Genomic DNA, 11,310 nt, shown 5'->3' on the forward strand with positions numbered 1-11,310 from the left:
TCCTCTGTCTCTTGTCATACTTGCAAAAAGTTTGTCTATTTCATTGGTATTTTCAAAGAACCAGCTTTAGGCTTTATTGACTAACTCTATGTTTTATTTTAGACTTCATCCATTTCTGCTTTTACTTTTCTTAATTCCTTACCTTTTAACTTTGGTTTATTTCATGGACTTTTTCTAGTTTCTTGAGTGGCAACCTTATTTTGCTCAATTTCAAAATCTTTTCTTTTTAGTACTCTCAATGCCTTTAAGCATTTAAGGTTATCATTCCCCCTCCAAGTGCAGCTTTGGCCATATCCCACAGTTTTTTTCTCTCTCTCTCTCTCTCTCTCTCTCTCTCTCTCTCTCTCTCTCTCTCTCTCTATATATATATATATATATATATATATATATATATATATAATGTTTTCACTGGCAATTGATTCTGGTTGGTATTTTGCATTTTAATTGCTTCTAATGTAAGTATTATTTAAATTTAAGGATATTTTTCAAAAATGTGTAGAAATTAGGTGAGAGAGAGGACTATAGCTTTTGAATTGATATCTACTTTTATTGCATTGCTATTTTAAATAATATATTGACCTACCACATAAGTTCACATTTGAAGAAAGGGCTCTGAGGGTAATAAAATGGTTTGGAAAACTCTAGTCTATCCTAAGTCCACACATTTTTGCTGATGGACAAATTGAGAGTCTAGTGAATCCATAGCAAATGCAGGATTCTAACCCAGATTTTATAACCCTTATTCTGGGAGCCTTTCACCACTCACCATCTCAGCTCAACGTGGCCATCCCCAGAAAGGATCTGTCTTGAAAGTTTCTGGGAAATCTCTCTACTAGGCCTTTCCATCCTTGCCCAAATCTCTCTTTCTACCCCAAGCCTGGAGTCTGCTGTTACCACTTCTGACTAACACCAAGAGTCTCCCCATAGTAGGTCATCCTGGCTGGGTTAGGCTTGCGGCTCATACCCTACTAGTGAGAGGAGTTAGAAGACACACTCCTTCTGGTTCCCGCTCCCTTGCTCTCCACCCCTCAACCCCACCCCTTCCCCATTTGCATTCATTTATTCATAGGGGCTTTTTTGTGTGTTTAGAGGAGGAGGGAGATATTTTTAGGACTGTGCAAGTGATGTTTGAGATACATGGCGTGGGGGGTGGGGGAATCCCAGGACAATGGAGGACACAAAAGGGCATCTTTGGTTAAATGGATGAGGGCCAGAAGATGCTGGAACGCTTCTTGAGAAATTTGGTCATTCTTTGTCCTGTGCACAAATCAGTCCCTGGGTTATGGAGTGAGGCGCAGTGTAGGGGAGGGCCGTGTTCAAACAGGGCAGCTGTTTTGTACCACAGGAGAGGCACTCTTTGGGTCACTGGGAAGCAGGACCCTCAGATATAACCTGGGAGATGTGGGAAGGGCCTAAGGTCCTGACATCAAGCAGTGGGGGCTGGGAGCCCTGTGCTTTGGGCACCCCTTTGCATGCATGCAACCAGACTGAGAAGAATCCTGGGTGGGAAAAGAAGCGAGTGTGATGACCGGGAATGGCAGGGCTGGGAGTGGTGGAAGGAGAGGCTGACACAGGCGTGTGTTAACCAGGATGTTTATAGCCTCTGTGGCTCTCCGACAGCTCAGTGAAGGAGTAGGGCCCTGTTGGCTCTAACTCTAGGGTGGAAGCAGGAGAACCGTGAACCATGGTCCTGCATCCTTGCTGGAAGCAAGTGGTCCTCCACTCAGGGGGAGGAAACAAGGAGGGTGGCACGAAGAGCTGGTCTCTCTGGAGGTCTCCAGGGCCATGGTGCTACTCCAGGGCTGTGGGGGAGGATGGGGCACAGGGGTGGAGGAGGCCGTCAGGGAGGTAGGGGACCAGGTCCCCAGTGCCCCCATTCCTTCTGCTCCCCTGCCCAACCCTGGCCTCCCAGCGGCCCCACCCGCCCCATGCTCAGCCTGTGCCAGGTTCAGGTTCAGGAAGGTGGCGTTGGTCCTTGTGCGAGGAAGGGAGGTTGACTGTGAGAAGAGAGACAGAGTGAAAAGGAATTCCGAGGCTTCATCGGGGGTGGCCTGCTGTCATTGACCAGCCTTCTCCCCCCAACGCTGACCCAGGAAACTAGGGTTTGATGAGTGAATGGGGAGGGTGCTAGGGTGTCTGTCAGTGATTGGGTCCCTGATCCTGGAAGCTTCAAGTCTGAGGGAGGGGGGTCACTGTCTTTAACTCAGGGACATGGCTTCTGAGACTTCCTGGTCTGATGGGAGAGGCAAGGCTCCAGGGACATGACATCTCAGACCTCTGGGGATGCTCAGTCTGGTGGGAAGACACGGTTCCCAACATCTGGGATCTCCCAGTCTGATGGAGGAGACACGGTCCCCAACATCTGGGAGCTCCCAGTCTGATGGGGGAGACATTGTTCCTGACTTTTGGGAGCTCCCAGTCTGATGGGGAGACACGGTCCCCAGCATCTGGGAGCTCCCAGTCTGATGGAGGAGACATTGTTCCTGACTTTTGGGAGCTCCCAGTCTGATGGAGGAGACACGGTCCCCAACATCTGGGAGCTCCCAGTCTGATGGGGGAAGCATTGTCCCTGACTTTTGGGAGCTCCCAGTCTGATGGGGAGACACGGCCCCCAACATCTGGGAGCTCCCAGTCTGATGGGGGAGACATTGTTCCTGACTTTTGGGAGCTCCCAGTCTGATGGGGAGACACGGTCCCCAGCATCTGGGAGCTCCCATTCTGATGGAGGAGACATTGTTCCTGACTTTTGGGAGCTCCCAGTCTGATGGGGAGACACGGTCCCCAGCATCTGGGAGCTCCCAGTCTGATGGGGGAGACATTGTTCCTGACTTTTGGGAGCTCCCAGTCTGATGGAGGAGACATTGTTCCTGCACACAGGGAATTTCCAGTCTGAAGAGGGAACACAATTCCCACCACCTAGAAATCTCCATCCTGATGGAGGAGATCGTCCCTATTTCAGTTTGAGAGATTCATTTACCTTCTGAGGGTAGGAATTCTGTTCTCACTCTTATTGTAACGCAAAGCATGAAACATGATCCCCGTTGTCTAGGATGAGAGTTTGAAGAGGGAGGCATGCTCCACCCTCTATACCTCTAGTCTGATGGGAGAGGTAAACGACCATCATTAGCTTATTCCTCCAGTATGGTGGTAGAGGCAATATCTCCTGTGTTTTATGGTCCAGGAAAAAGGATGCCTTACCCTCAGACTACGCACTGTATTTTAAAACCTTTGGTCTGGTGTGCCTCTTACAGAAGAGAGAAGGCATGGAAGCCCCGTTTAGTGTCCCCAGTCTGATGGAGGAAGCCTATCAACTCCTGGTCCAGGTCATCAGTTTGACAGAAGAGGCAAGAGCTCCATTTGGGGAGTCCCAAGTCAGATGGAGAAAGCGGAGCCCCTCTTCTGGGAGCCCTTGTCTGAAAAGAGGCCCCCCTCTCCCCGTCCCCTCCCACACACTCACGGGCCACCTGCAGCTCCACTTCCAGCATCTCAGTCTTGCCCTGCAGCGTGACGGTCTTGAGTGTGTAGCGGCCGGCGTCGGTGAGGTTCAGCTTCTGCACCAGCAGCGAGCAGTTGGCGAAGCCCACCTCCCGGCCTGTGTGCGCGGGGCCTGCGATCCAGTTCCCCGACGGCAGCTGGCTGAGCAGCCGATTGGGCTCAGAGGCAGGCCCACGGTACCAGGCATAGACCAGCAGATCCTTGGGGTAGCCGTGTACGGTCAGTGTCACGTCCTGGCCCTCCATCGGCCTGGTCGGCACCGGCACGATTGTCATGGCGACCACGGCCGCTGGGGAGAGAGCGAGGGGGGCTGGGTCACCTGGGCCTTGGTGGGGCAGAGCATCCGCCGCCCACCCCCCCAACCAGCTCACCTATGCATCCCCCGGCTGGCACTCCCCATGCGGGTTGGCGGGAGGGAGACAGAGGAAGGAGGTGACTTGTGTGGTATGGAGGTGGATTTTGTGTCTCAGCGATGCCTGCCTGCCAGGGAGCTGTCTTCACCCGTCAGATTGAGAAACCCCAATGGGGGCTGTCTCTTCCCCCATTAGACTAGGAATTTCCAGCCTTTGGGGGAATATCTCTCCCATTAAACTGGAAGACCCTAGAGGGTTGAGTCATGTCTCCTCCATCAGATTGGAAATTCTCAGAATATGGGGGCCGTGTCTCCCCCATCAGATAGCTGGGAGCTGTGTACTCCAGGTGTTGTCTCTTCTGTCAGCTCAAGAGACCTCAGAATATGGGGGCTATAGTTCCCCATCAGATTGAAAGATTCCAGAGGGTGGGAGGCCATGTCTCCTCCATCAGATTGGAAATTCCAGATTATTGTCAGGCTGGGGACCCCAGAACTTGAATGGGGGCATGTCTATCCCATCAGACTGGAAATTCCTAGAAAGTGGGGGGCTCGTACTCCCCCATCAGATTGGGAGTATCCCAAAGGTGGGAACTGTGTCTCCCCCATCAGACTAGGAATTCTCAAAAAAAAAAAAAAAAAAAGCCATGTCTCCTCAAGACCATGTCTCCCCCATCAGATTACAAAATCTCCTCAAGTGTCTCCTGTGTCTCCTCCATCTGATTGGAAGCTCACTGAGGGTGGCTGTTATGTCTCCTTCATCACTGCTAGAATGGAGTATGAGGCGTTGCCTCTTCTCCCTAACTGGCAGCTCTTGAATAGGGAGGCTATGCTTCCCTGTTTCAAGGCCATCTCTGCAAGGGCAGAGACCATGTCTCCTCCATCAGATCAGTCTCCCCCAGGTGGAAGAAGGGTGGCGTCTCCCTTTCCTCTGTCTCTCCCCTGGCACCTGCCGCAGGGGTGCTGACAGTTTAGGAGGCTGTTGGGGACACTCTACCCACTCCCTGCACATACCTGCACACCTTGGACACCCCCCATCTTGACCTGCACAGACAGGGCTCTGGACAGCGCCTGAGGTCATCTGGTCCACCCCCCTGTCTCCTGCCAAGACCAGCTGCTAAAGCCCCAGTAGGGTGGGGCAGGAGGTACACTTACCTCTGGGAATGCCATTTCTGCTTTGGGTGAAAGAGTATTATCCACCCTTTGGATGAGGCCCAGCCTGTTAGTAAGAGGGAGGGAGGAGGGAGGGAAGGACCGTTCCCACTGTCCCTGGGAGATGGCGGCCACTTGGGAAGGAACCAAGGCAGAATGAATGAGGCCCTAACGTTCAAAGCCACCATCCCCAGGGGATGAGAAAACGTCCCCTGAGGATCCTGATATCTCTGAGAAAACCAGCTGTGTCTGCACTACCCCCACCGCCAGGTTGTTTAAGGACAGAGGCAAGACAGCGCCTCTCTCGCTGTGTTTTTCCATTTGCCAGCGACTGGCTGTGATTTTCCAGGAGTGCATGCGCACACCGGCATCTGGGCCAGATAACTGGGTTATCGAGTTGGATGTGCTGAGGTTCAGCTGTCTGTTTGGCAGGGAGTGGGTCCAGCCTGCAGCAGCTGTGACAGACTGAATTTAGAACATGGGCACCCGTAGGAAGGGACATCCGAATGTTTTCCCACTCTGCAGCTGCGCGGTTTGGGACATGCGGCCCATTTCTCACTTTGCCAACCCTCAAGGAAGAGAGCCTGATTCGTCAGTTGTTTTCTGGGCGACAAGGCACAGACTTCCTCTTTTTGTCACCTGGATGAAGAGGGTCCACCTGATATGCCACTTTGTCACTGGGCCAACGCATGGGTTGAGAATCTCTCACTCTCCAATCATCTCTTGGGCAAATGGTGGCCTAATGGCGGGTAGAGCAGCCAAAGCTTGAGTCCAACTGGGCCTCCATGGAGGGGGGGGGGGTTGGTCAGGCTGGGGACGACTCACCAGACAGTTTGACCACCACTGAGGCAGATCCAGAAAGCAGGGTCTTGGGGTTCTTAGCAATACACGTGTACGTGCCCTCCTGGGCTGCCGTCATGCTACTGATGTTGAGGTGGTCTTGGCCATTCTTTAAGGCCCGCCCGTTGAAGGCCCACATGTACTCAGGCTCCGGGCAGGACTGGGACACGCACCACAGCGTGAAGGATGTGTTGAAGTCGACTTTGATGGTGCAGCCCGTGCGGGCGGTGGAATCCTGGAGGATGGCCACGCGTTCTGGGCCAACTGTGAGGGGGGGGAGGGAGAGAAATGGGGCAGTGGAGGGAGAGGGTGGTCGAGGTGGGCACCCCCCTGGCTTTCTTTCCACCAGGATGGGCCCCTGGGAATATCTGGAGGGAAAAAGAGCTCTGGCCTTTTCGAATCCCACATGGATCTCTAACTCGCTCTGAGATCTTGACAATCACCTTCCCTCTCAGGGGAATCTCAGTTTTCTCTTCTGTAAAAAGAGGGTGTTGGGCCAGACAACATTTCAAGATATTTTTGAAATCTATGGTTCCATTAAAAAAAAAAAAAAAGTCTAAATGGTTTCTGATAAGCCATTCTAAGAGTCTAGAATTCTAGGGTTCCAAGAGCAGATATTTCTATGTTCTAGGATTCTAAGATTCTAGAAATCTATGTTTCTAAGATTCTAGGGTTGGGTGGCTCTAAGGTTTTAGAATTAGATTCTAAGATTCTAAGAACCTCTGCTTCTAGAGTTTCTAGGATTCTCAGAGTCTAGAATCCAGTGCTTCTTAGATCCAGAATGCCCTGGTTGTAGGATTCTAGGTTCTAAGTTTCTCTACATTGCCAGCCCTCGTGTACCTGAGTGACTTCCTTTCTCTGGATGGCACACTGCATATCTGCTGCCCCTGGGAATGACTCCATGCTTTGGTTATGTTTTTAATTTTATTTCCCCTCCCATTCTACCACTCACGCCGTCCCCCCTCCCTTTCAAAACCAGCCAGTCCTGGAGGTACTGATTCAAAGGGAAGGATTATTCAATTTCAAAGGTGGTCTTTCATGCTTAGGAGATGGGTCAAGTGCATTTTATGGGGAATCCCTGGTTTCTAACCCCAGCTGGCCTACTGACTCACTGCATGCCCTTGGGCACTCTCTCCTGGCCTCAGTTTCCCCATCTATGGGGTTGGGGCACTGGGTATCTCTGCAGGGGCTGGGCCAGGAGGACTCACAGTACACGGTCAGGTTGATGGGCTCGCTGCGGCTGACACTGACCGGGTTCCAGACCTCACACTGGTAGGCTCCGGCCTCCTCCCTGCGGATGCCGTGCCGGGTCAGCACCCGGCCATCAGGGGACAGGCCGAGGCGGACGGCGATGGGCAGGGTGTCGCCGTTGAAGAACCAGCGGACCTCGGCGGGGCTGGGGCTGCTGCATATCAGGCGCAGGGTGTCCCGGCGCTCCACCAACGCCGTGCTGTTGGTCATGACCACAGGCTGGGCCAGGATCTCTGTGGGGCAACAGACAGAGGGGGAGGGGGCCGGGCACTGCCTGCTTCCAGGGCCTCCCCCTCCCCAGGCAGGGGGCATGGCTGGATCCCGGTGGTGCCCCTGAACCCCCAGCCAGAGGGGCAAAGAACAGGATGAGAGGCAGGTTTAATCCCAGAAGCCATCTGGGAGAAGGTGAGCATTTTAATGTTATTTTAGGTCAGTTTTTTTTTTCTGATGGTTTTAATATTTTTTAGAGTTTCTTTTTTGTTGTTGTTGTTTTTTTTTTTAAAAGAAGGAGTGGGAAGGAGATGGGAAAGCCGAGCTGGGGAAAAGGGGGCTCTGGGGGGTGTCTCACCATAGACCTGCAAGTGTCCGTAGCCCACCTCCGTCTGAAATTGCCTGTTGAGAGTCTGCAGGATGTAGGTGCCCGAGTGCCCGGGCAGGGCGCCCTGGATGTTCAGGCTGCCGTCGGGGCGCACAGCCTCCCGCCCCGTGTGGGCCGGGCCAGGGGTCTCATCGCCTGTGCTTACGATGTAGCTGGCCACCAGGTAAGACAGACTGAGCGTGGGCCCCGCATACCAGTTGTAGGCAAGCAGCTCCCCTGAAAGCCCTTGGACAGCCAGTGTGACGTTGTCGCCCTCGGCTGGCTGGGCAGGCTCGGAGGTGATAGTGATCTCGGCCCCCGCGCTCAGGAAAGCGGCTGAGGAAAAGGAGCCAGAGGGGTGGGATGAGGTGGACTTGACCGCTCCCCACGTTTGATGGAGGAGGAGACGTGGCTCCTGGCACATGTGTTCCTACCACAAGTAAGTGCTCAGTAACTGTCAGCCAGGTGTGGAGTCTCAGTCCTGGGGAGGGGGCTGTGATCTGAGGAAGGATCTAGCCTAAGGCTTTGCTCATAGCAAGCTCATAGCACACTCTCAGCCTGCAGGACCTTGGATACCACCCAGAGGGTTCCCCCCACCCCACCCCACCGCTGTGAGAGTCACTAGTCCTCCACTTACGAGATCAGGCTGCCTCGTGTAGCCCCTGGGCCCCGACTCCCGGTCCAGCGCCCTTCCTCTGCCTCTCCAGAGGCAGAAAGTAGGGCCGTGATTAATACACTCCACCCCTTCTGTTCTCAACCCGACAGATAAGCCCCAAACCTGACTAGCTGGTTGGGGCTGCCTGGGTTTGAATTGTGTGTGGTTGCCTGGATTGAGAAGCCGCGGCGGTTCTCACGTAAGAAGTGCTTACATGCTTGGCTTGGTTTCTGGTACTTTCCGTGTCGATAAAGGCTGACTATGAGCGAGGCCTCTGCGTCTAGCACTCAGCCCTGCCGCTTTCCGGCTGTGTGACCCCGACCGGTGCCTTGAGCTCTCTGAGCCTCAGGCTTCTGGTCTATGGAGTGGGGGGTCATGGGTGGGCCTTCTTCATAGGGTGGTTACGAATACGTGGAAAGCATTTAGAACAGCACCCAGCAAGCACTAGTAAACGCTGCTTGGAATGACCTTCAAACGACCCCAGGAGTTAGGCCCATTTCATAGATGAGGAAACTGAGGCTGAGAGGAGGAAGGCAATTTCCCAAACCACAGCCTGAGGGAGGGGCAGAGTGGCTGGTTACAACTTGCTCTAGTTAAGGCTTCCAGAGCTCAGTAAGAGTTTGCCACGTGAATGAAGGCATAGCAGTGGCTCCCTTGCCCTAGCGTACACCCCGCTCTTAGAAATCTCCAAAGTCCACCCTGAAAACCTCTCTGGATGACGGTCCCCGGCCTGCCCCACACTGGTGACTCTTAGTGGAGCAAATTGTGCCTGTGTGAAGCAGAGCTGTCCTCCCGACGTGCTGGATTTCTGGCTGACACCTTCCCTCCCCAGGCCGGGGATCCCCTCCCTTCCCCGAGGCCGTGGGGGCTGAGGTTCTGGGGGCGCCATTCTCGCTCACCACTGAGGAGGAGCCAGCCGCATCTGGTCAGCACCATCTTTCACCCCAAACCCAGCTCTTGGAGACAGCGGCGTTGGCGGCCCGATGCTCCGAGACCCTTCCTGGTTGGGGTTTGGCTCCGTCTGGCGCCGGACGTGGGAGGGTTCGGTGATTTGGAGCCGGGGGAGATCACCTGAATTTGGAGGGATCGAGTCACCGAGGATCTGGGGCCCCGTTTGGGTACCAGAGCAGGTGTGGCAGGCACGGGCCAGGGGCCACGACCTGGCCAGGCCTCCTGGGGCGCTGCCTAAACTTCTTTGTGCCGAGGGCCCAGGTTTGGTACCAGGAGAAGAACCAGGTCATCGGGGAGGAGGAAGGAGGGGCAGGGGAAGATTTTAAGGCAGTTCTTACCCACGGCCCAGTCCCTGGTCTCCCTGGTGAACTTGGGGGTCACCAAGGGATAAAACCCATCTGTTGTGACTGCCGTTTTCCCAGCCCCAAAGCTGTGGGTGACCTTTAGGTGTCATCTCGGTGGTTGCCCTGTGACGTGAGCACTGTCAGAAGCCCCACTGGCAGATGGGGAAACTGAGGCACCAGGTAAGGGCTCTGACTTACCCAAGTTCTTACAGGCGGGGAGGCCTGTGTGGCTCTATTTCCAAAGCCACACAGAAGGGAAGGCTGATGGCTGCATACTTCCTTTGGGGCTCTGCTTCTTGGCCTCCTGCGTGGGGCTGAGAAATCCACATTCTCTCTCTTCTCCTCCTGAGGCCTTGTCCTTTCTATATGTCAAATGGGTGTATGTGGAGACTTTGGGGCTAGAGAGAGTCCAGTTTTGACCTTGGCTCTGCGCTTACTGGAAGTGGGGCTGGGAGCAGCCCTTTCCTGAGTCTCCATTGACTGCTCTGAAAAAGAGGGATGGTGTGGCCCCTACTCAGGGTTGTTGAGAGCAGATGCTACATGTCAGGATGTTAGCCAGCACCAGGAAGAGTCGGGTCCCAAACATGAGGTGTGGTTGACGTTACTGGACCTCGCTCCACTGTTCCTAGCTTCCATGACCCAGGGCAAGTTATGGAGCCCACTGGGCCTCAGTTTCCTCATCTGTAAAATGGGAGTCGTGATAGTACACTCCTCGTGAACTGTTGTGAAGAATGAAGTGTGAAATACTTACCACGATGCCTGGCCCTGAGCAAGCCTCAAGAAATCACTCATTCATTTATCCTACAAATATTTAGTGAGCTTAGGTTGTCTGCCAGGCACTGTCCTAGAGGCTGGTAGGTAAAATCCCTGCCCTCACGGGGCTGACATTTGCAGGGTAAACAAATAAACAAAGTCTATTTCACATTGGATGGAGGTAAGTGCTTCTGGGGGGGGGGGGAAATAAAGCCAGGAAGGGACTTTCCTGGTGGTCCAGTGATTAAGACTCCGTGCCCCCAATGCAGGGGCCTGGGTTCAATCCCTGGTGGGGGAACTAAGATCCTGCATGCCACTCAGTAGGGCCGAAAAAGAAAAAGAAAGAAAGAAAAAAAGCCAGGAAGGGGGCTGGGGATTTTGGAGTCGGGGGCAGAGTGGGGTCGGTCAGGGAGGATGTCTCTGGGAAGATGATGCTGGGCAGAGGCCATGGAGGAATCTGGGGGAAGAGCATTCTTGACAAACGTGCTATTATCGGTACCTTAATAGCTTCTGGGTCCTGGTTTCTCCAAGGCCCGAGCATCCTGCCTCTGGGCAGTGGGCCATACCTGTGGCTCACCTGTCCTGGTTTGCTCCTCCAGCACCTCGTCCTGAGCTGCCCTGGCAGGGAGGGGCTCTGACGCGGGGGTAGTGTGAGGTGAGAGGGGTGGGTGCGGCCAGGTGACTTGTGGGTGACCTGGCGCCTCCTACTGCCTCCACCCCTCCTGTGACCTCAACTCACCCTTCTCTGTCCTGGCCCAGCCCTCTCCCCTGAGCCCGGGACCTCATCCTAAGTGTCATTCAGGATGCCTCCCCCCCTCCCTCGATGTCCCTGGGCACCTCTCCCTCACCCTGTCCCAAACTGACCTCGACAACATCTTCCCCCAGACCCGCTCCCCCTCCCGTCCTCTTATCAGGGATTGGCGCCACCATCCACCGTCACTGG

The 11,310-nt window shown here is 54.2% G+C and overlaps 1 protein-coding gene across 1 annotated transcript; it reads right to left on the minus strand.

The window, feature by feature from the left end:
• Positions 1-1,932: 1,932 nt before the first annotated feature.
• On the minus strand, positions 1,933-9,255 carry CEACAM16 (CEA cell adhesion molecule 16, tectorial membrane component). The gene is made up of 6 exons (XM_065898298.1): positions 9,219-9,255; positions 7,656-8,000; positions 7,045-7,320; positions 5,822-6,100; positions 3,458-3,784; positions 1,933-1,997 (listed from the first exon to the last, which is right to left on the minus strand). The coding sequence occupies exons 1-6, from the start codon at positions 9,253-9,255 to the stop codon at positions 1,933-1,935; spliced, it is 1,329 nt and encodes a 442-aa protein (XP_065754370.1).
• Positions 9,256-11,310: the final 2,055 nt, after the last annotated feature.

This window comes from Phocoena phocoena, chromosome 20 (genome assembly GCF_963924675.1).
Source record: "Phocoena phocoena chromosome 20, mPhoPho1.1, whole genome shotgun sequence".
Classification (NCBI taxonomy): Eukaryota; Metazoa; Chordata; class Mammalia; order Artiodactyla; family Phocoenidae; genus Phocoena; species Phocoena phocoena.